Source organism: Haliotis cracherodii, unplaced genomic scaffold (assembly GCF_022045235.1).
Source record: "Haliotis cracherodii isolate W230 unplaced genomic scaffold, xgHalCrac1.p SCAF_2, whole genome shotgun sequence".
In the NCBI taxonomy this organism is placed as follows: Eukaryota; Metazoa; Mollusca; class Gastropoda; order Lepetellida; family Haliotidae; genus Haliotis; species Haliotis cracherodii.
Genome location: NW_027266275.1, coordinates 56210403 through 56236840, shown reverse-complemented (window position 1 = coordinate 56236840; position 26438 = coordinate 56210403). Strand labels below are relative to the sequence as shown.

At 38.7% G+C, this 26438-nt stretch overlaps 1 protein-coding gene across 1 annotated transcript; it reads right to left on the bottom strand.

Moving 5' to 3' along the window:
• Positions 1 to 773: 773 nt before the first annotated feature.
• On the bottom strand, positions 774 to 26323 carry LOC139468273 (NAD-dependent protein deacetylase sirtuin-1-like). Its single transcript, XM_071250130.1, has 10 exons — positions 26158 to 26323; positions 24536 to 24621; positions 22924 to 23014; positions 22161 to 22408; positions 20078 to 20230; positions 18563 to 18710; positions 16887 to 16966; positions 14083 to 14269; positions 12250 to 13329; positions 774 to 10112 (listed from the first exon to the last, which is right to left on the bottom strand). Exons 1-10 carry the CDS (start codon positions 26321 to 26323, stop codon positions 9841 to 9843), a joined length of 2511 nt encoding a protein of 836 aa, XP_071106231.1. The 3' UTR covers positions 774 to 9840.
• Between the last annotated feature and the right edge of the window lie 115 nt (positions 26324 to 26438).

Genomic DNA, 26438 nt, shown 5'->3' with positions numbered 1-26438 from the left:
CAGCTACCAGCGTAGGGAGTCTCCAAGCTAGAAACTATATTTAGTCACACAGTTGTCCCAAAGATCATATTGCCTTTTTTCAGCGGTCATAGTGTTTTTCTGTCCATCTTTCTGTCCAACGGTTGCTGAATGTTATGTATTGGTAAGCATTCAGGCATGAGCTAAACACCCAGGTAAACAATGAAACTGCAGGACAACGCCAATAGGGCTCCATAGTAGCCACCCAGTCAGTTTCTCGGATCTCTTGCTGACAAGTATACAAGTATATTTCTTCTACAAAGAAGACCAGTAGGGTTCTTGGAAGAATTGGTCCCTGGACAATGGTTACAATGTGTGTGTGTGTGATCTGGCTGACATTATGTCAGTGTACCATCAACAATGGTTTCCCTGGTCCAGTACCCATGATACCCGTGAAGATCCGGGGTAGAATAGGTCTTCAGCAACCCATGCTTGCTGTAAAAGGTGACTATGCTTGTGGTAAGGGGCGAGTAACAGGATCGGGTGGTCAGGCTTGCTGACTTGGTTGATGCATGTCATCGTATCCTAATTGCGTGAATCAGTGCTTATTTCAATCACTGGATTGTGTGGTCCGACTCCATTATCAACAGACCGCCGTCAAATTGCTGGAATATTGTCGAGTGTGACGTTAAACAACAAACAAACAAAAGAGAGATTGTTTGATTCTGTCAGCAAGATAAACAATAGTGGCGATATTGTTGAAAGTTTTTATTTGAACACAACACTTGTTTGTTATCAAACATGTCAATAAAAAACCCAACAATACTCAGTTTGTTGAGTATAACTCACTCATAATAAAAGTACATCATGTGAAAAACTAGAAAGATTCAGTTTGAAAATATGAATATCTTGATGATGTGATATATGCGCTATATACAATGAGTCTTTACAGGCAAAGGAAATTATGCCCTATGTATACAAATGTTTCATAACTTATTGCTATGTACACAAGTCACCTGGGGCACAGTTACTGTCCCAGATAGGAACAGTTTACAAAGAGGAATCATGTGTTTTTGCAAGAGTGACCATTCTCGGTTATAATGGAATATATCTGTTTTTGGCACGAACTTCTTGTATAAATGAACAAGTACAGTAATATATGCTCTAAAAATATGCTGACAACTCAGGTACCCAAAGCTGAAAACAATTTATTAATGCATTGTGCAAATACTCCTGTATGTACACATGCAGTGAAGGCTTCTTGGTAGAATGTACTGGTACTGATTTAATATTGCACATAATCAGGTAAGCAACGAAGAAACAGTGATTACCAGTGCTTAACTTACTCACACTTACTTTTAACTTATGTGAATATTCAGATGGGCTCAGTACAAACTATGCTTACCTGAAATGCACATTAGCAATATTAAGGTAGGCTAAAGCTTACCCAATTTAGTGCAGGCTTCTTAGCTGCTTGGAGAAGTGTACAACTTGAAAATGTTCATAATCTGAGACGGGTTTCAGAATTCAGGTAGATCAGGCTTAAAGGTAATGTATGGCTTATCAGCTGCTTAACAGATAATTCTTACCTAAAAATCACATAATCAAGTACAGGAAAGTACAAGAAAGCTATAAACAGAGTGCTCGCCAGATAATGCACATGTATTCAAGTATGGAGTGAATATGCAACAAATAACAATTCCTGCTTACCTAAAATACTTATGAGAAAGGTATATCTAGCTTACCTGAAATGCACTTAAGGCCATACTTTTTTGTTAAAATGGAAAGAAATATAACAGAATTTGCTCCTTTTTTCATCCCACCAATAAACTGGAAGCATATTGCACCCAAAAATATTTTCGAAACAAGGACCGACTGAAGTTGAAATATATTAAATACGGGAGTCAAAATAAAGATTGTTGTTGTTCCTGATATAGTTGCAATGCATAGATGCACAACACTAGATTCGTCAGGTCTGTATTGCTTAAAGCAACAGCTGTGTTGCAGGCTCCCCTCCCACATTAAACCATATTTATTTTTTTTACACCACCCAACATTTAGTGTAGGAGAAAACTAAAAAAATAATTGAATTGCTTTTTCCCCCCACCTACTAATTTTTTTTCCTGTAAAAATCCATAAAGCTAGTCATAAAAAGATTAGCCCTACCTTTATAGTATGTGAATATTCAGAAATGGTCAAAACAAACTGAATTTATCCATAATCCACATTACCATAGTATCAAGTGAATATTTCAAATGTTAAGGCTTACAAAAAAAGTGAGAATATTAGGTAGGCTAAGAACAATCTGAGCTTACTTGAAAATATGTGAATATTCAGGTAAGCCAGGTGTTCACTTTACCTGGAGCTCAGTGACAGTGTGATGAGGAAACACGTCCCCAGTTAATGTGACATTCAGGATTGTGAGATACACATACACTATAATACAGTTGATGGGGAGACCGATTCTGCACAGATGTGAATTACCTGGGAACATGCAAGTCAAACATGTCACTGATAAATGCATATCAGAATTACAACACATAAATATGTATGAAAATAAATCTTCCTGACTATATATCATACATCCGCACTCAGGATACAGACTATATATTAAATACTTGTAAGCAATAAAAGCACTATGACCGATCAGTGACTGACGTGTCATTCTTTTCAAGATATGATAACACAATCAAGGGAGGTAATTGAGTTTGGTTCAACACAGCTTTGAATAGCATTTCAGTTCAATAGCTTGTGTGAAATGAAAGCCTAAAGTGATCCAGGTCGGAGACGTTTACCACTTTGGTGAAACCCACGAGCATGGTACTGACATACCTAGAAACAATCAGGGTGCACATTCGAACCCATGATCTTAGGTTTCTGGCACACCAAAGGGATGCAACTCGAACATCAAATTGCAGCACCTTAGAGTGAGTTGGGTTTAACGCCGCTTTTAACAGTATTCCAGTTATATCGCGGCGTGTCAGCTTAATGTGGGAGGAAAGCCCAAAGTGATGCAGGTCTCAGACGTTTACCACTTTGATGAAACCCAAGAGCACGGGTATGGTGCTGACAAACCTAAAAACAATTGGGGTGAACCAGGATTCGAACCCACAATCATGGGTTTCTGGTGTGCCCAAGGGCCACAACTCTGCACAGCGAATCGTGGCGCCTTAGACGACTGGGCCACCCGTGCCCCCACAGCACCTTAGATAACTGCGCAACCCGTGCCTTAAGGGAGAACAGCAAAAGGACCACTTCCACTCATATAACACATACTTCTATCACATTTCAAAGACAGAGAAGACAGACAATGGCACTGATTCTATTTCTTTACATGAATCAAACAAAAACTAACACTATTGTATTACAAACAGAATTCAGTACATAATATTGTGATTTTTCAAGAAAATCGAATGCCATTTTTGTTTTGTCCATAGACTTGCATTGTTTGGCTTTGTTTTAATCAATCAGTGAGGGAGGTTTGAAAATTACAACTATTTTCAAAACCATGACACATGGACTTGACAATGGGTAGGAATAACAGAATATATAGACATTTATTTGATATGATAAAATGTTGAAAATATACAGGCAAGATACCAAGACAGCAGGATCAAGATCTCAGCTATTATACACCAGTCACTTGGGTGTTGAAATTCAAAAGGACACATGGGGCTGATAACAGACTACACAAGGATTACATCATCATAGAGCGCGAGTGAGGTTAGTCTAGTGCTGCATTAGCAGTTTTCAACCCATCGACAGTGACTAATAGATCAGAAAAATAGTAAGAATTTTCCATCATCTAGATCTTGCACTATTTCTGTGGTCAAAAATATCAATTCACTTGAGACTACGAACCTTTTGGCACTATGGTTACATTGTTGTTTTGTTTGTTTGATTTTTGATGCTGCACTCAGCAATATTAGATGTTGGCAGACTGTAAATAATCGAGCCTGGGTTAGGCAACCCAGTGATTCAAATCATGAATCCTCACAATTGAGATGCGATGACATGTAATCAACCAAATCACTGAGCTTGACCACCTGATCCCTTTAGTCACCTCTTACAAGCATAACTATTTAATTAATGATGCCATAATTCTGGTTAGCGTTTCCAGTATGTAACCATAATAACATAACATGTAAGTAAGTATACATAAAATAACAGATTCAACAGAAACATTGATCGAACCTATCTAACAGGAACATGAGATTGCGCCCCAAAATGATTCACTTTACACTGAAATTATATGATTTGAAGAAACCAGAAACCATTAGTTTTTACATTAAAGGAATTTATCAGGAATTCTTACATCATAATGGGTACAAAACAGATCTTAATCAGAATTAATCAATGCTTTGAGTGAGTTTAGTTAAACCTCTGAACTGTATATACATATATATAACAAGATGTTATGTTAATGAGTGAGGAAAGCCCCAAGTGATGCTCTTTGTGATTTTACCACTTTTAGGACAGAGATGAAAATCGTTAGGGACAGGTCATTTATTAAAGGAGGGGATGAGTCAGAGGGAATCAGGGAAGGGTCACCAAAAGCTATGAGTCTTTAGGGGAGGGTCATAAAAAATAATACACATATTTGTGGAGGGTCATCAAAAAAATACTTTTGCATTTTCAGGGAGGGTCATGAAAAAAATGTACAAGGACATGGACATCCAAAACTATGAAAGCATTAGGGGAGGGTCACTATTTTCAGCATCAAAATCCCCTGACCCACCCATCCCTGTAATAAATGACCGGTCCCTTATGGTGCTGTGAAACCCCAGATCTGTATCAGGGAAAATTACTCAAAAAACAAAATATTCTTCATTCATAATTTTTGTTTGTAGGTAATTTTTCTGTCTAAAATCAGGTGTTGCTGTAACTACAAGAGATGGAAATCCAAGGGAGATAGCCAGGCTGCCAACGGAGACTTGGAATGATTTAGACACACAACAAACTTCAACAAGACAAAGAGGATGGATACACAGGGTCAATTTGCATAAAACAAATTCCTATTGTCAAAGGTTAATGTCATTTTAACATGTTTGAAGACACAATAAATTTGATCAGAATAATGACAAGGCATTCCTTCCATAAATGATGGAGTATTGAAATAATACAAAGACATCAACAACAGAGAACCTGTCTCCATGTGAAGAATCAAACAGGGTCTTCAGCAAGACAAGCAAACACTTTAACCACTTGGCTACTCCACCAACCCACAACTGCATGATGTCTTCAAGTCCTTACAAATTTAACAATTGTGATTTTTCTAATTTCTAATATTGAAAATGTCAGACATATTTAGTTTCTTGTTTTTCAACTAAATTTTGGAAAAGTTAAAAAAATCCAAATGCTGTGACTTGTAATATACTGAACTCTCATTAATTAATTCTTTCAGTTTTGTCTCCTGCACTTGGCATATTGATGAAAATAATCCATAAAACATGAAAATAAAATTTGTGGCAAAAACTTGAAGAATTAATTAGATTTGGTGATAATACGTCAATGATGGAGAACAATCAGTCACAATCATCTGCCCAAACAGATTCCATTGGGTGTAAAAGGCAAAATAGTGGTGAAAATTATATAAATGGATCACTGAAAATCAGTGATGACACCAGGTGTTCGCAAAAGGGGGTAAGCATGTCCTGATCTTTCAGTAAAACATTTTACAATTGACACATTTACAAATGTCAGCCACAAGTTTCTACATGAATCAAGACGTTTAAAGTTTGCTGTAGCAGGCTAGCAGCCCAGAAGATAGGACAAGATTGCCTATTATAAACATTATTGTTGAAAAGTACCTGAGAAGTAATGTTTTCCAATCTTGTTAAGCTTTCAGAAGATGTAACAACATGATCTTTGAAGGCGTAAACAAGGAAGTTATCTTTGGAACAAAACACATTCCACAATATAGAAATGGTTATGATTAAATGTCAGAGGATAATTAGGGTATTGGTAATAATTATGTACAGAGGTGAACAATGAGGGAATAAGTGCAACATCGCTATTTCAGTTACAAATATGAACAGCATGTAAACTTATTGTGGGAGGCGAGCCCAAAGTGATGCAGGTCTGAAACGTTTATCACCTTGGTGAAACCCACGAGATCATTAATGGTCCTGACAAACCTTGAACCAAAATCAGGGCGAATCTGGGATTTAAACCAACAATCATAAGTTTCTGACGTGCCTAAGGGACGTAACTCTGCACAGTGAATTGTGCTGAGGACGACCGGACCACCAGTGCCACCATATGTTCCCCACAATTGTGACCCCCATCAGTACGGGTATACCAGTAATGCTAACAAACAAAGCAACAAAAACTAGGATTCGAACCAGGCCCAGTTGAACCCGGCATGGCAAACTCTCCCTACTGACATGCAGCAGCCCACTGGGCCACCTAAAGTTCGACAAACTATAAGAGAAGACATAATATACAAAGTAACAGATGCTGTTCAAATGTGGATGATGAATCCAAGTTACTTCTTTAATATAAAGAAAACCATAACGTCCAAGAAATTCCACCTGGATATCTTACTGATTGATAACACAATGTTGCCATATATATTCTTATCGTATCATCGTCTTATGTCGCTTTGAACAAATTCCCACCCATGTCACAGTGAGAGACAAAAGAAATGCTCTTCAAATATTTGGGTAATCAAACACAGGCCTTTAGCATGACGTGCAAACGCTTTAACCACTAGGCTACCCCACTCCCCTTCACAAGAAGGGTCAAGGACCAGTCCAAAATATGTCGCAGAAGATACCAACACAGCATGTATGTTATGACCATTGTGTAAATGCCATTTAAGATGCTGGTTACAAAGTTTTACACAAGCATGTGAGAAGATGGAGACAATATAATCACTTTGAAATTCAAGACGATGAGCATATGATGAATGACTTCATGTTAATAGCATTTACTTTGTTTAACACCGCACTCAGCAATATTCCAGCTATGTGACGGCGGTCTGTAAATCATTGAATCTGGACCAGACAATCCAGTAAATGACATCATGAGCATTGATCTACTCATATGACAAGCATAGTCGCCTTTTACAACAAGCATGGGTTGCTGAAGACCTATTCTAATCCGGACCCTGAGGTTTTACGCTGCTTTTAGCAATATTCCAGCAATATCATGGCGGGGAACACCAGAAATGGCCTTCACACATTGTACCCATGTCAGGAATCTAACCCGCCTCTTCGACTTGACGAGCGAACGCTTTAACCACTAGGCTACCCGACCGCCCCAAGGGGAGGGAAGAGTGCATGTGGTGTGTCAACAAAATAAGATTCAGTCCTAAGATCAATCCAATCGGCCCATCACCCCTGTAACCAATGACCTGTCTCATTTCAGGGTTGATATTGGCAGATTTAATCATTCTGAGAAAGAGTACACAACTAACTTCCATGTCTGGGTTGAAATATCCCTGAAATAATCGATATGGGAGTATAATGACACAGATTTTATCTTACATCTTGAAATGGATTATATCATACACTTTCATCCCAATTGCTACATTCCATTAAGTAGGTTAAGCTATATATTCAAACATCGTTGCATATTCAGTGTTTTATTTACTGTGTGAAAATGTTGGGTAAATATGGCTTCAATATGAAACATATAACCCATTAGAATACATACAATACATTATATTATTATATACTTATATGTTACAATAATGATCATCATGATCATGAAAACAAATATATAACTTATGAGGTAGCTAACATATTCTATTCTGCAATAGAGCCATACTACTAGGTTCAAGTTCATCAGCTGCTTCAAAAAACCTTTTGAGTTCCTACTTAATTCGGCTTCTCAATTACTAGGTTTACAGAATCTTTATAACCATAGGGTCCACAGTTGAAATAAGAATAGAATTAGATATATAAAAACTGTTTAACAGTCGCCTCAAAAACGTCTGTTGGTAGCTGAGACTTAACAAAAACAGGAAAAGCAATGTGCTGCTTGGAGCGGGATCATTTATAACACGTCAAAGAGTTGCTTCCCCTTTCAATTCCATGTAAATTATGGTTCAGCTCCAGGAGTCCCAGAGAAGCAGAGGAACTTGGTTACTCTTTGTTAGTAAGTTAAACTTTAACATACCGTCAACAATATTTCCACCACATCGTGACAAGGTTATTCTTTGTACAGAGTGAACATTCCAACGTCTTCCGTTGTTCTCCTTGCTTGTTATTCACAACAATGTTTGAACAGACTCTGACTTAATTTTTACGTTTTTGATAAAAACAGAAATGCCTAAGGGGAACTCTGGTGTAAGTAGTGTTAAGTCTACCGAGTCTCATAGCTGCTCAAGGTCATAGTTAACTTTTTTTGACAGGGGGTGCAAATATTTGTACAAGTATCACTTGTCCCCAACTTGATTCAAATAAAACCGTTTTCTATAAAAAAAATCTAGGGGGGCAACTGCCCTCCCTGCCACCCCCCGGCTGGCTACGGCACTGCTGCTGCCCTATAAACATGACCCATGTCCTTCCATTATATCACCACTTTCAGTCTTAGAGGTGGACCTGATGTCTGGTGCCAATTTTCTGCCTAATTCTAGATTTTGTAATTAATGCATGGGTGAAACTAAGACATATTCTCTGAATAACTTTGGCCACCACTAGCTGCTAAACCTCATAAAATGTAAAGCAGCAGACATTAGCAGTGATGTTTCACCTCTCTTCGTTGCTGCTATCCTTCCTAAAAAAATAATTCACATAATTTACATGTCGTAGGTTTAGCTGGCATTGTTTCAAGTGCTAAAACTATCATACATGAATGTTACATCAAGAATAGAGCTCTTTCATCATCTGTAAGGTGTTTAAATTGGAAATTTGTCCAAGTCAATCGCCACCCCTGAATTCTAGTCATAAACATTGTTTACTTTGTCTGCAAATTCAAGTTGTATGATGTATATCGATCAGGCAGTTAATGTATAACTTGTTAATTACACAGAGACACTGTTTAAAATTTCACACATTACTTTTTTCGTGCAGATCAAGGCTGAAAATGGCCATTAAATGATGGAGCATACTCCCTCCAACAAATATAACTTCAGGTCAGGGATTTCCTCAACAATCTGCATCATAACAGACAGTGATGCTTAATCAATCTATTTCCTTTTGAAGAAAAATACATGGCATAAGATAGGAAGCTGATCTGGCACAGTCAAACCCTGCTGGCACAAGAACAGCCCTGCCAACATGGCCATTAGGAGTCAAAGTTCTTACAAAATTCAAAAAAGCAAAGGGATATAACTGACACAAAGTGGGTCTGACTACTCTTTTATCCACAACACTTTCCTTGCATAAATATATGAAATGTCACAGAATTTTTGTTGTTAACTAAGGGTTTCCATATCACCTAGTGTGCCTCCACCAAATATATACAGGGATAAGCAATGTTACTTATCCGCCTGGTACATACATAATTATACAATGACTTGACAAGTCCGACTTCAGCACTACTTCTATCTTAAATCATTGATATCTCTTTAGTGTGTAGGTGTTTCTTGTTTACTCTGTATTCTCTGTTCTATGATAGTCCTTCAACCTGCTCGTGGCAGCACAGAATAATCACCTACTCGCTGATATGTAAGCAAAATTGACTAACTTGTCAAATCTAAGGTGCAAACCTTATGCGACATTTGACTTAAAATCATAAGAGTAATACTTATAAATATACCTGCAGTTACTGAGAATGTCTGTAAATAAAAAATGTTTTGGCAGTTTTGTGTGATCTTTGGTTCTGAATGATGACTCAAACGTCCTATGACAAACGGAAAACAAGTACATCGTATATGAAATCTTGATGTATGTGGTTTAGAGTGAGAGCAAAGAAAGTCAGCATGATGGTCACTTATGTACAAGCCTCTTTCCCAACATCCGTGATGCCGGTTGTCTCAAACAGTTTAATGTCTGTTGTGGTCTCGGTGTTCCCAGAGGTGGTGTGTGGATGGGGCTTGCCATTCTCCCCTTCCACGGTGTCCTCCCCACACTGACTCGTGTGCAGGTCACGGGACTCCGACACCAGGGAGTCTTGGTCGCTCTCCTCCGATTCTTCTTCAATAGACATGACCTCAGCCCCGTGGAACACATACCGACAGGGCGGCAGGAACAGGAACTGGTCATCTGGAAATACAAGAGCTATATCAGGGCCCCGTTCCACAAAGTGATTTTAGCACTATGACTCTTGTAAGTCTATTTTAAAGTATGGGAGTTATGATCATATAAGTAAAAGAAAATTATTAAAAATAAAAATAAATAAATAAAAAAATTTAAAAAAAAAAAATTTAAATTATTTTTTTTTTTAAATCGCTTGTGGAACAATGCCCTGGACTGTGAACCAGTCGATGAGTAAATGAGAGAAAAACAAAAATTGACTGCCCTAAAACCATGGAAAGCCAAGTCCAGGTGAACCTGTGGTTGATAGCATGTGCACAATGTTTTTGTACGATCACACAAAAATATGCCAGATCACACACAGGTGTTAAGATCCAGGTTAGAAGTGGTCTTCAGCAACTCATGCTTGTCATAATGGTTGTCAGGCTGATGCATGTCATTGTATCTCAATTGTGTAGATCGATGCTCATTACATCAATTGTCTGATCCAGACTCTATTATATACAGACTGCCGTCACATAGCTGTGGCATTAACAACTAGAAAGTGTTTATACTCGTAAAACATATGTCTCCCCCCACTCCCCTAACCCCCATTCATTCGTTTACTTCACGTTAAACCCCATCTCTTCATTCCCACCCTCCATTACTATATAACAGAGACAAAAATAGAACTCCTAGAAATTTCAAACAACTAATGGGCACCACTTCAGTGCTGGGTTAATGTGTATACAAAGTTTCGCGAAAAAATATTAAACGGTTTCTGAGTTATGGTCAGGAAACAAAGCTTACCCCCATTCAGAGCCTATGTTCAACTTATCTCCATGGAAACGAGAACAAATAAAAATGTCAAAAATCTCTAAATAGCAAAAGGCACCACTTCAGTGCTGGGTTAATGTGTATACAAAGTTTCGCAAAAAATATTAAACGGTTTCTGAGTTATGGTCAGGAAACCAAGCTTACCCACATTCAGAGTCTATGTTCAACTTATCTCCAAGGAAACGAGAAAAAATAAAAATGTCAAAAATCTCTAAATAGCAAAAGGCACCACTTCAGTGCTGGGTTAATGTGTATACAAAGTTTCGCGAAAAAATATTAAACGGTTTCTGAGTTATGGTCCGGAAACGGTGGGAACGCCGACGCCGACCCCGACGCCGACTTCGACTTCGACGGGAACCGTGCCAAAAACAATATGTCTCCCTCCATTCTGGGAGGACATAATAAACAGGAATGGAGAAAGAAGCAACTGGATATTGAAATCAGCAGTGTATCAGCTGTATCAGAGCCAGTGTAAGCACCAATAACAGCCATCCGACACACTAGCCACATTACTGCTGATTATCATTATCTGTACTCCGTAGTCATGGTAGTGAATATTGCAACCTAATCCACATCGCCTTTCATGGCATTTTTGTGGATCTGATCTGTCCCAAAATCACTTAAATCAAACACAGTTGCAAAAGAAACTGTTTCAATATGGTCAGTTATCATATATAAGAACACTTATACCATGCATACATCAAGACAAGGCAAGAAATTCAAGGCCACACACATAACAAAAACTGGTCTTGTCTTGTCATACATTCAGCATGTCCAACATTGATAGTTTTTTCTGTTTAATGTTTAACACCACATTCAGCAAAATGCCAGCTACATGATTGCAAATCCAGCGACTGATATTATGAGCATCGATCCACACCATCAGGCTACAGCATGTACAGAGACCTGCAATCTGCCAATCCATTAAGTCACCTCTTACAGTAAGCATAGGTTGCTGGGAAACTATTTTAACTAGGAGTCCCCACTGTGGTCATTTTAGTCTAGTTAATTCAGTACTCATCATGCTGACCCGTGAAGATCCTGGGTGACTAAGCTGGTCATAAAAGGCGATAACAGGATGGGGTGGTCAGGCTCGCTGATTTGGTTGATACATGTCATCATATCTCAATTACGTGGATCAATGTTCATAATGTCAATCTCTGGATTGTCTGGTCCAGACTCGATTATTTCCAGACCGCCGTCATAAAGCTGGAATATTGCTGAGTGCAGTGTTAAACAACAAACAAACATAAATATGTTGTTCTTAATGACATGACTGTTAGTTCACTCGGTTTAAGCACATATTTATTTGCTCGAGACCTCTAATTACCTTGCAGCCTCTTGGCAACACTTTCTCTCTCATGGATGTACCACATTTTCTGCATCTCCTGCAAAGATGTGTCCAAAGCTCCATACAGCTCTTTGTCCTCCTCAGTCACTGTTGCTTCCTCCCCTGTCACAATATCTATGTGAGCCTTGCTAGGGGAGATAACTCTCCCGCCCGATTCGGTTTGTGTTTGTGTTTGTTCCGTTAATACACTCTCATTTCTAGTCACGGTAACCTCTGATTCAGCCTTCGCACTAGCGTCCTTACAAATTTCAATAGTGTTACTTTTATGAGACACTTCCAAGGAATCTCTTGCAAAACTGTTAGAGTCAGATTCAGCAACAGATGTCTGAACATAAGCAGCAACTGGTGGTTTAACATCGGTAACAACCGATGTATCAACATCCAGAATATCAGAAGTATTAACATCTGCAAGAACCACTGTTTTAACATCAGTAGCATTCAATGTACTGACCTCTGAAACAGACGACGTTTTACCATCAGCAGCAATCAATGCCTTAACTTCAGTTGCAACCTTATCAATGTCTGCAACAACAGACGAATTAACATCCGCAACAACCAACGTTTTAACATCAGCAGCATTCAATGTTCTAACCTGTGTAACAGACGATGTTTTACCATCAGCAACAATCAACGTCTTAACATCAGTTACAACCGTTTCATCGTCTGCAACAACAGCAGAATTAACATCCGCAACAACCGATGTTTTAACATCAGTCGTAACACTATCAACACCAGCATTGTTTGACAAACATGGACTTGATTGTTGTAGGATTGTGTTTTCAGATGTCACGGCACTATCAGTGTCCTTCTCACATGTGTCCTGAGTGAGATCCACCCCTGACATGACAGCACTGAGAGAGGGGGGCGTGGCCAGCTCTGTTCGCCGGATCTGTATGAGGGGTGGCGTCTTGTCTGCAAGGTTGGACCAGCCTGGCCCCAGCCGCTTGCAGAGTTCACTGATAATACAGTCACAGTCTCCGAGCAACTCTACATCAAAGTTCATGTGAGACAACGGTTCCCGGTTGATGAGGACTTGAGGTACACTGGATGGGAGGGAATCTGAAAAGGATTAATATGCAGTGGAGTTAAGGCCATAATAATTGTTTATTCGATTTTCATCAAAATTTATAAAACAATGTAAGAAGGGAAATATATATATATATATATATATATATTTTAAAACATATCAATCAAGTCATCCTTGTATATTAACAATGGACTATGAATATGGTGTACCGTATTCAACATAATAAGCGCCCCGCTCTAATAAGCGCCCACTATTTTACATATATTGGCTAGTGAACAATCCCAATAATCACCCCTTCCGACTGATCAATGTACACAAGACTTATTAATTCGTGTATAATACGCACTTGTGTGTTATATGCACCCTTAATTATGGGCAATTAATTTCTGGAAAATATATCAGTTGTGTATAAGACTTTTCTTTTGTATCATTTCAGGCTGTCAGCATAAACCACGAAATTTACAATCTTTCAACTCTGTTTTTTCTCTCACCAAAATTATATTCTAATAAGAGCCCCTATTTCTAATTTTGAGAGCGCCCTGGGCGCTTATTACTTCGAATATGGTATTTCATCATGTAAAGAAAGAAGATAAAGATCTGATGGCGGCTGATTATCAGATCAGAAGTCTTAAGCATTTTAAGAGACACCATAGCTGGGATCATTCATAAGTTTCCACTTTGTAGAGTGTTTAGTTACAGAGGAGTTGTCAAAAATGGGCAATGTTCAACATCATAAAGTCACTTGACTTTTACTCAAACATGGGGGCTTTAATGAAGAGACTTACTTGGAATGAGAGCAACAGGCCTGACTTTGAGGGAGGAGCCAATGACAATGAGAAGATCACACTCGTCTTTGTCTTCCGCCATCTGACGATGAAACTCATCAGGGAGACTCTCACCAAAAAATACAATGTCTGGTTTCAATATGGACATAGAAGAGTCCATTGGACACACTGGACAGCGGGGGATTATCTGTGGAGAAGATCACACAAACTTGGTTTTCATTCTCTGAGAACTTAATTTATGTAACTGTTATCTGGCACGTGTGTGAGAAATGGATGTAGGTACAATCTGTGCCAAAACATTTGAATATCTAGCCTCAAGCCTCAACTTGACTCATAGGATCATTTTCAGTTGAGTTTGGTGTTTCTCATATTATAAGACCAAACAGAATTTTACAAGATTGGGATTTGTGAATAGGTTATGACCCTTCTATGTCCCTCCTATTGACCAATCTGATGCCGCCTCTCATATCACTTGCATTTGCTTCAAACAAAATGATGGCGCCCAGTCAAGACAGGGGTTACTTCACGATGTGCATCAAATGATGTGAGCACCTTGATTAGAAACATGAAAGGATTTGGAAAATATCTGTAGACGCCAAGTTGGCAGTACACATGCTTTACACATTCGGCAATCGACAGTTAACTCCCTTGCCTCGGGAAGATGAATCAGGGTGAATCTGGAATTTAAACTGAATCACAGAATCATGGCATGCCTAAGGGACATAACTCTCCATAGCAAATTGTAGGTCGGAAATGCTAGAAAACTGCTCTTCTGGCTTCATGAAATAAATACGAGTCATAGGACTATAACAAAAGCATATATCAAAATAACGTGAATTGACATAATCTAGCCTATCCTAACTGACATTGTGATTACCCTTAAAATGAACTTTTACAGGTAAAATGATGATAAACTTAGAAAATATTTGTGTGTTGTCATACATGTATGAAATGGCCTTTAACCTGAGGTAATTACCTAACACCTGTCCCGAGATGATGACCTCACACCATCCCGTGCATTCTCCCAGGTGCAAATGTCACCGAGTTGGGGGTGGTCTCAAAATATTGTACTTAATTGACATGTGTTGATAGGGTAGCAATTTAGGATATCTACTGCATTCTATTTGCTTGGAAACATGATGGACTAGTTAAGAGCTATGAAATGGGATGAGTATTGGAAGGTTGCGGTTTTGGAATCTAGAAATTATTTGTTGTTCTACAGATGGTTTCTTGAGGTAGCATTTATCTCCACTGATGACGTATATGAATCTGTATTTTTGAATGTTATGTTATGTCTTGCCACGAACCCGTTACACTTAGCCAAGATAGACACAACAGGGTTGAGCTCACAATGTCTGACTGGCGTACGTAAGACAACGCAACCGTGTTGTGCTGCTAGCACATATGTCTTGTACTTTTCTGGTTTGTTATTCAGCAAAATTTTCTCCATGAGTTGAACTTTCGTATATCATATGGTCTGAAATCGACAATGTCATATATTCCTGTATTGTCTTCGGACTACTCATGGTTTGGGCGACAGAATCTGATTCCTGGACATTATATTAACTGGCGTTATCCATGACAACAACACTGGGGTTGTTTAAAAAGGGCAATGGCTGAGGTTCCAACCAGTCTATGAACACATCACCTCCTATAATTTCCTTATGAAAATCACCAGTTTTCTTTTTCGCCTCGAAAACTAGCACACATCCACCAATAAGCCCCATATCATGGGCTGCAGCATGCAAAACAATGACACGATTACCTTTACCTGATGGTCTATGGTGCTTTTTGTCCATCTGCTGATAGCCACATGTAGTCAGTGGAATGATTCATCAAGGTAAATTATCTGGACGCCCTGACTGTGATAGTAATGACTGGTTCGGAGATAATTTGACCTCACAGACAGGATGGAATATTTTCCCCTGAAAAGCGCTCGGTCATCGTCACGCGCAGTGTATCGAAATCCCATCTCTTGGAGAGCAATTGTTAGTGCAGTCCGGGAAACATTAATTGTATCTTTAATTCCTCCCAAATCTACTACCAGTCAGGGTTACCTTCTGCTCATAAAGCTTGTACACCATACGCCTAATCACCCTGTATCAAATTAATAAATGGTTTCTCTCTATCTCTCTAAAGTGTAAAGAACTTGTATGCATTTCCCAGTACAGACTCCATATCGTGTACGATGGTTATGGCTATGCAAGTGTAATGTAACATGCATCATGGGAACAATGTTAACAAAATAAAACGCAGCAACACTTTGTCGTTTTAGAAGATGTACATCTAGAACTTTCTCAAAATAATTCTGGTGAGTGGATTAGATGTTTTATGAAGACTACATTATTATCATTATAACGGAGTCATGTGCGCATATTTCTACAGTCCGTTTCAGACTGTAATTACTGGACTTAGAAAAGATGTGAAATTCCTGTTTTTATTTGAATTTGTCTTTGTTGATAGGACTCCTTGTGACTGAAATACTTCAAAGCAAAGGTAGGGCGATCAGTAGTCACTCGATATTTCAAAAACAATAGCAAATTATATCTTTTTTTAAACAGGCAAAAAGCAGTTTTCTAGCGTTTCCGACAGGACTTAAGGACACAAGGAACAGCATGCCTCAAAAGTTGGGAAAATCTTTTACTGTAAAACAACAATCAAGTCAATAGTGTTTGAAATATAGGAGCGTCCTTGAGATTTGGTGCCACACTATCTTCTGGAGACCCCCAAATCTGAAACTGTTACTACTGGGCTCATGACAAAAGACCATTCAACTTAAGTTCAAGCACTGGTTCAATGTTTACCTGATTAAAGATGTCTTCCTTAACATCCTCGGCAGTAACTTTGTGTCGGCACACCATACACGTAGCACCAGCAAAAGAACCTACAAATATATAGTCAGTGAGTGGGTGAAGGAGTGAGTGGGTATGGTTTTACACCAATATTCCAGCAATGTCATGGCAGGGGACACCACAAATTGGCTTCACACATTGTAACCATGTTGGAACTCAAATCCAGTGAACACTATAACCCCGAGGTTACATAACCATATCATATATCCAGTCATCACCATGGTGACTTTCGTCAACAGGTGAGAAGTGAGGTTAAATGGGGTCTAACATTGCATTCAAGATCATTATCGTGATGTGCATGCACGTGTGTGAGTGTGTGTGCGCCTACTTGTAATAGTCCAGACTAATGCCGACTTCATAGTGCTAGCCCACCGAGATAATATGCTACAGTTTAACATCAATACCCCACTCAGACACTCAATGTTTTAGCCCCTCAATGCTGAGCACTATCTTTTAACGTCTTTTGGTATGACATGGCCAGGGATCGAACCCACAACCTTCCACTCTACAGGTAGACGGAGGCTTTCCTTTAGTTAACAGAATACAAAGTTGTGTTTGTCTGTTTGTTGTTTAAACCACACTCAGCAATATTCCAGCTATATGACAGCGGTCTGTTGATAATCAAGTCTGGACCAGACAAACGGTGATTGACATCATGAACATCGATTCAGGCAATTGTCATCATTGACATGCATCAACCAAGCCTGACCACCCGATTTGTTAGTCGCCTCCTACGAGAAGCATAGTTGCCTTTTACAGCAAACCTGGGTTGCTGAAGACCTTCATGGGATAGAATACAAAGTGTTATTTCAGGCCACTGAAAGCTATGTTATAGGTTCTGCTACACCATGTACTCAGAGCTGACAGTTACAATTCAGTGCAGCAATGGTTACAACCAGTTTTTCTTCGGGCATCATGTTTATATCAATGGTAGCAACATGTGTGTAGATGGTGTAGTTGAAATAAAATAACAAGCTATTAACAATCAGTTGAGTTAAAGGTCAGTGGCAGACATTTTCTTTCAAACCAGGTAGTATAGGTTAGGTTACTAGTACAAGGCACTAACTTTTACCCCCAATCACCACAGAATACATATGAATGGTATTTGTTTATTTGTTTGTTGTTTAATGTCGCACTCGGCAATGTTCCAGCTGTCTGACGGTGGTGGGTAAATAATCGAGTCTGGACCAGACAATCCAGTGATTGATATCATGGGCATCTTCACGGGTTGCTGTTGAGGTGAAGTGACACAGGGTTTCATGTTGCATTCAATATTGTACTTTAATAGTGAGGTGCGTGTGTGTGTGTGTGTCCACAGAGGCGGTCTACATGTGAATGGCAGCGAGAACCTATTTTACAGTGACACCACCCAATCACCATGTTATGCGGCTGCTAGTAAGTCTGGGTTACCAAAGACCTATTCTGGCGCTTCTAGAACATGTTGAAAGTAACATATGACAAATAGTAATCATGGTTATAGTGAGATTGTGTTTCAGGCCATAGTGAACAGTATGTCTGATCTTAATCAGGATGCATCTGGATTTGGACCCATCACCACATTCACATGGGACATCTACAGGACTACACAAGAAAAGTAATATATGTGAGATGTTCGTGTGGTTGCTTACCATGGCACTGTATGACATTCCTGATGCCTGCTACTTGCTCCAGGGTATCAATGTTCTGTGTGTAGTTTCTCAGTAACTTGCCATGTTCCTCAATCAACTGAATAAACTTGTGACATCGAGATGGCTCAAACTGACCTGGGTAGATTTCCTGCAAATACAAATGGCATACCAGTGTTTAACAATAACAATTGATCAATTCCGTAATTATCAGTGTGACATGGTGAAAGCTATTCAGGATGGTTTCATGCTGTTTTGATATTAGCAATTGATTTAAGAAATAAACGATGAGTGGGAGTTGTTTATTTCGTATATGTTTATTCAACATTACGTACAGCCTCTTTAAGGATGTTAGCAAAAAGTACATGCTTTGAAAATATACCCGTATTTAAATTATGATGATTCCCTGAATAGAATCTGACCATTGCTGACCGTGGCAATTTCGGACAAGTCCAATTTAAAAACGGGGGTCGGGGTAAGGGGGTAAATTTGGTCTTTCCCGCATATTCTCACAATTTTCACATTGATTATCTGTACCTTTTCTCCCAATACCGATTGTCATATCTCTCTTTTTGGTGCAAACATTCGGCCATTACGTTCATCTGCGCTGTCCAGTTTCATCTATGGGGAACAACTCACAAGACACTTCCCTCTCAAAAATAACGTCGTCCAATTTACAACGTCATCAATTTGCGAGTGCATGTTCGAATCTCCAGAAATGTCACAATAGAATCGTGTTTAATCGTGAAATAAACCACGCTTCGTTCTCTATTATTCTTTGGGATTTATCGCACAGCTATCTTATATTGAGCAATATTCCAGCTAGGACCGGTCTGTTGGTTGGTTGGTTTGTTGTTTAACGCCGCACTCAGCTATATTCAAGCTATATGACGGCGGTCTGTAAATAATCAAGTCTGGACCCGACAATCCAGTGATTAATATCATGAGCATCGATCAACGCAATTGGGATTGATGACATGCATCAACCAAGTCAGTGAGCCTGACCACCCGATCCCGTAAGTCGCCTTTTACGACAAGCATAGTCACCTTTTACGGCAAGTATCGGTTGCTGAAGACCTCTTCTACCCCGGAATCTTCACGGGTCCACAGGTCTGTAAATAGGTCTGAACATGTGTCAGGTATAGAAGGACGTAAGTAACAGGGGAGATAACTCACATCTTGACTTCAACAACACTGCAACACTGAGAAACAGTTCATATTGACTTCAGTGATGCCAATTAAAAAAAAGAGAAAAGTCGATTGTGTGGGTACTGGAGTACAGGACAGGGTAGTCAGAGAGTTTCTGACATTGGATCAATGTCAAGTTCTGATCCTGGGTCTTTGCATAATGAGCAAACAAGATAACCCCAAATCCCTCTGGATAATTAGAAAATTGTACAAATAAGAGGGTAGATTGACATGGCTTCAAAATCTTCAAATCAATGCAAAGAAGAGAATGAGGGTCTCCATCGCTTTATACTGATAAATCTTCATGCAATCAAATAGACAATTACTCACTTTTGCAAATTTGAAGAATGGCCGTGGGTCGTTTTGGAAGTATCTGATATCAAACATGGCTTGTGGATCGGGAAGGTCAGGGAAGTCGACTGCCAACCGTGCATAGATACCATTCCGAGATCGGAAATCAGGAATACCGCAGGAGACGGAGACCTAGAACAATCCTTCTTCATCAACATACTGGAGGAAGCTGTTCTTAAGGTAACGAGAGAGCATATTAAATGGAGACATGCTATACTGGATAGGGTTGTGTGTATGTGTGGCAAGTAGGGTAGCCTAGCTGGTGGTCAAACTCTTCTCTTGTAATGGATTGGGTTTGAATCCCCATTGGATTTGAGCGCGTTTAGAATGTTCAGCTGAAAGTGCCAGTTGAGTGTCTGTACCAGGGGATTCATTTTGAGAGTCAAAGACCTGGTACTACCAGTCAACCTTCAAGTTTAACAATCTACTCTAGTTTAACACTCTACTCTAGTCTAACATCGACCATTAGCATTACTGCATTTTACCAAAATGTTATTGTTTGCAATAGTCAGAGATTATCTTGAGCTATCTTTTTGCCAGTCCTGAGGATTCTTGGTAATATATCCCCATGTCACACGTTTTCGAGCCTCAACTATTTTCAAGCCCCTAAACAATATGTGACCACCAGTGTTCTGCCGAAGCTGCAGCCTCACAAGATTCCCGCAATAATTTTTTCATTGGTGCATTATATTTACGCTCTGCATTATATTTACGCTCAGTGGGACAACAGGGGCATTCATGCCGCTAGATTCATTTCATATAATTAAGGGGGGCCACTGACTGTCTCAAATATATTTTACATCACTTGCACAGCTTCCTCTTTTTCATGTCTCATTTGGCTATCTGCACCTAAAATCGGCTGAAAGTTTCAAACAGTCCGATCAGAATCAAGCGAACACATTTGTGACTACAATAGTAGTCATGTGGACAATTTTCATTGGTACTTTACCATAACTAATAAAACATGGCCCAACAGCAAAATTTGACAGTCGGAAAAATGTTCTGAGATAAATCAATTTTAAATTTCTCTCTGTCGTCTACACAGCCCAAACCATCCTCGGATACTACCAAAGATGTCTCTGCTTTGAATGACCGCGGTACAGCAGAATCACCAACCACAGGTAACGTTAGCAAAACACACAAAGTTTCGCATGGAGCACATACCTGACAGTGACAGACTGAGAAATGTAGAAATTTTCAATGAACCTGGCTTCGCGACTACAAATGGTTTCAACGTAACTCAGAAAGAAATACTGTAACATGTCAGCCTTGCATAAATCATGTAAAATCTAATTCAATGACAAAGCTAAATTATCATTTTGGAACGAGTTCCTTGAAGAGACATTCTAACGATGATCACAAACAAGCTGTTGAGACTAAATATATGACATTGGACATTGTTGCAGCAATACTGTCATTACATCTGAGAAAGAAGCAATGGGAAACATGCCATATATTGCTCATGTTACCTTCCAGAGACAGGGATTCTGCATCAATATAAACCTGCATATCAGATTTTAAGGATTTTTTAGGATCTCTCAGAGTGTGGCCCAAAACTTTTTCAAAAATGACCCCATGTTCTTGTGTTAAAGGGGTCCCGGTCCCCACTTATTTCCATTTCTTAGCAGAACACTGGACCCCATCACAATGAAATAATCAAGTATACACTTCAAAGTCCACTGAAGACATCAAAGTGTTCGCCACTTGCCACTGAAGTTATGTTGCGATTGAAGCTATACACAAGGAAAGATATTTAAATAAAATGAAAACATACCTCAAAACTTACATTTTCACTTATGCACATTTTAATCATTTTTCATCAGAACACATGTATACACCGACGATGTACCGGCTGCAGTTTGTAAACTTCATGCCTGTAATGTCATGTGACTTGACTATAATGGAGTGGCTCGAAATCATGAGACGGTAACAAGATGGCACCTGATCATTCTTAACTATTATCTGTATAGGATATAATATATTGTGTGTGACTAAACTCTGTATCATTGTATCTGCATGCGAGCAGTGGTTATCGAAAACACTATTAATTGTCCAAACTTACTCCTGCGCCAGTGAGAACCATTATCTTTTTGCATGTTCTCATCAGCTCCAGCACATCGTCCAGAGTATTGATGTTGTGTAGTTTCTTGCGTTTAGGTGGCTCTGACATCAGATTTATGATAATCTGCCACAACGTGAAGTCATCCAAATCAGGGGAGATAACTGCATCAGCCGTAACCAACTCCCTAAGGATGTCCCTGGGATTCTGGCCTTCAGTCATCTGCCGCTGTACCCAGGAAAGCGGGCCTGCTTAAAATACAGAACAGAGTGATCAGTTTAACTTCAAAGGGAAGCTTATTATCAGCTCAATATAATCTGGCTTGGTGCTAATGACACACAGTTTGGTGAAAAAAAAAGGATGGTGCTGACAGACCAAGGATGATAACTGACAAATCTAAGGTGTCAACCAACAACATGCGCATCCTGGCATGGCAAAGGGATGCAACTCTCCACAGCAAGATAAAACCCAAAAACAGCATCCCCATCTCGCATATCAACAATCATTTTCAATTCCAATATAAGACTAAAGAATTGTAAGTAAATTAAATTGTAAACACCGAAATTTATGATTTTGAATTCATGATGCAATTTGAAATATTTCAACAATGACATAAGCACTTCATCATGCTCAAATATCACATAAAAATATGATTCTATTTAGACTCTAAGACGTACACATACTCTTACTGCCTCTCATCTTTCTTCTTTCTAAGTCTTCAAATTAATCATAGCTCTGTCAAACAGTTGTTTGAGAATATTTCTACCTGCAATGGGTTTCCAGGCATCTTCGCTCATCCCTGACAAGTCACTCAAGTTGTCAGAATTGTCAGAATTTTCACCTGTCGTTATATCAACCTGGAAAAAGAATCTATCTTTTAAAATACACAGTACAAACTCTCATTAATTAAAGCAGACAAAGTAAACACATGTACTAACATGTTCTTTGTGTTTTATTGGTTGTCATTGTTCAAGACTTGAGTACAAGTTGAAATGCTTAAGAAACCTTCAGAGAATATACATCAGAGAATAATATTTGACGTATACCTTATACCAAAGAAGTTACACAACAAAACACAAACATACCCTTCCTTACAAAAATGTATAATTGTTTGTCAACATATTTCAGGGCTTGATTTAAGGAACTTGATTTAACTTGCACCAGGGACATGTTTACACATGTTACATTAAAACTTTGTTGCACCTGACTAAACCAAGTTGCATCCTAGTCCCATAAATTGATCAAAGATGAAACTGGAGCTTAAACAAGGCTAAATAAATAAAATCTCAGGTCTCTGATGACTGTGCCATGTGTAAGGAATAACACAAAACACAGGACTTAGTGATGACATGATGTTGTATGGTAAATATAGCTTCGATGTATTGAGTAGGTTCAAAGATCAGACAAGTATTACAGTAAGACCAGACTTTTTATACATGCACTAGGTGCATGTAGACATAATTATTGGTTGCATTTTTCAATAATAGGTTTCACTGGTGCATGTTTTACACAGCTAAATCGAGCCCTGTATTTTATCACACAATCATGACAAAGGCACAAATTATTGCAATGCAAAGATACTTTCTATACATGTATATACAATTACAATGCTATAGACATGTGATAGATTTTAGAATGATTAGATGCTATTTAGCATGTTTAGAATGGACATGACAAATGGATACAGGGAAACATTAACATGATTAACTCAATATCAATTAACCATTTAACTCAACAAAATTAATTAACCATGTAATTTCAACATATTATTTAAGTTGACATAATAATGTCCCGAAACAAGCATTATATGTTCTGTGGCCTAATCAATGAATGCAATCTGCTTTTCTTGAACTACAGTGAGTGAGTTGCGATTAACGCCGCTTTTAACAGTATTCCAGTCATATCACGGCATGTCAGCTTCATGTGGGAGGAAAGTCCCAAGGGATGCAGGTCTTAGACGTTTACCACCTCGGTGAAACCCAAGAGCATGGGTATGGTGCTGACAAACCTAGAAACATAATCAGGGCTCACCGGGATTTGTACCCACAATCATAGGCTTCTGGCGTGCCCAAGGGACGCAACTCTGCACAGCGAATTGCAGCGCCTAAGACGACTGGGTCACCCGTGCCCCCTCTTGAACTACATAAACAATGATATATAACAATAACAATGATGTAAAGACATGACTCTCCAGTGGTAGAGTGGAAACAAACAGTTTTAGTCCAATTGTCCTTAAGATGATAACATATAGTAAAACCATTGAAAAGGACAAATTTCTAATAGTCCTTTGGATACCTTAACTATTGGGCAGTTTGGTAAGAACTTCAGGACTAGTGCCAATTTCTAATGCTACACTCAGAATTTTACATGAAATATACCTCTTCTGATGAGGAACCATCATTCACTTTCATGGAGTCTGTCTCCGTCATTTCTGATGGTGCTCGGGCTGATGGATATGAACATGCTACAAATAAAAAGAAAAGAGTTCAAACATATGCATACTCAGAAACCTGCAAGCACAAGTATGGAGCTGACAAACCATGTTTGTTTCTTTTTTAAAAATATTTCAGCAATATAACCATGATGATAGCAGCCTGAAATAAAATGCCTGGACAATGTTCAAAATTATGCATAAACATGAAAATTGAAGGGGTTGCTGTCATAACTGTAAATATATTGGTTAAAAATTCAGGGGGTCCCTAGATTCAAATACTATAGGAACAAACCTCAAGGACCATTTTAACATTAGAGTCATGGCCATTGATCATGTTGATCCCTTGTCTTTTAAGCCTAATATTAAACACTGCCAAACAGGGTTGTGTATTGGCAAAAACATAGTATTGCAATATTGTGATACATATTGTGATATATTAGGATATAAAGTGTTTGGCAGCAATTGACACTATATGCAGATTTTATTGCAAGGATGTCAAAACCAGCATGGTCCGTCATTGCCATTTTCTTGTCATGTACACAGGGGAGATAATGATGTGAGTTAATAATCACTTAAGCATTTCTGCTGTTTTTTCAATCAGTTTGGATGGGAAACATCATTTGTGAATAAATGTCTGTGTAGATGTAAGGTTACCATGGTTACAACAGGTACAATACAAGTAATAACAAACTTGTAATATATTTACAGAAAAATTATTGCAATGCATATCATTTGAAAAGCATATTGTAGTATACTGTGGTTATGATGGTTTACTGTGCTGTCCTACTGTCAAATATTGACAATTAGCATTTTAACTTCTGAAACAAACAATTGTTTCATACTGAACATGCTGAATAAAACCAAAGTGTCAGGATTACATTAAATACCAACCAAAGATTGTTGGAGATCAAAAGTTAAACTGGGTTATTGCTGACCTCCAGGTAAAGTTTTGACAACTCTCTAAACCCAGCAATCAGGTGTTCGAAACAGGTGACATCATTCCAGTGACAAGAAAGTTAACAAACAAGGTAGTGGAAGTCACTCCTTTAACAAGTTTTATCGAGGACTCTCTTCAAATCAGCATGTAGATTAATTCTATCTATAAAGAAATCAGTTATCGGTTGTAAACAGAATATGCATTTCAAACAATTAAACTTGCATGCAGTGATGCATATTATATACAAAACATCAATCTTTAAAATATGAAGAGTGATTGTAAAATAATTTTCTAAAAACAGTACCATTAAGTATATTAACAATTAGATTCGCTTTAGGTACTTGAGTTGAGCTAAAATGTGAAATTTGAATTCTGTTCATAACGTTCACTGAAAGTTTATTTTGAAAATCTGAAGTTTCTCTATCAATCAAAAGAGTGGCAGTTCAAAGTCTACATTCACACCAGTGAAAGGGCATGCACATCTACAGTATCCTTCTGAGAGAAAGTGGTTGGATGTCCAAGCGATCATTATGTAACACCAGTAATCATGATATACTCTTTTTTAGATATTTTTGTGACAGAACTGACTAATTCTTCAGCATAAGAATAAGCTTGAGATGTCATTTTACCTGTGCCTACAATCGGCCCTCCAAGTTTGTCAGGCGTAGCTGTGTCTTTATTTTCACAAGTATCTACCAAGGTTCCATCTTGACTAGGTGGACCATCCCCATCAGTCCCGTCAAGTCTAGGACGTTTCAGAGGGATTTCACATGCTGAATCTTCCTGGTTCGCCATATTGAGTTTGACGCGAAAGTGAACTGCGCATGCGCCACGAAATCCCACCGAATAGGGAGTATCTGTGTTTCTCCTTGGGAAACTATTTAAACCTGTATCTATACAGCGAGTTAAA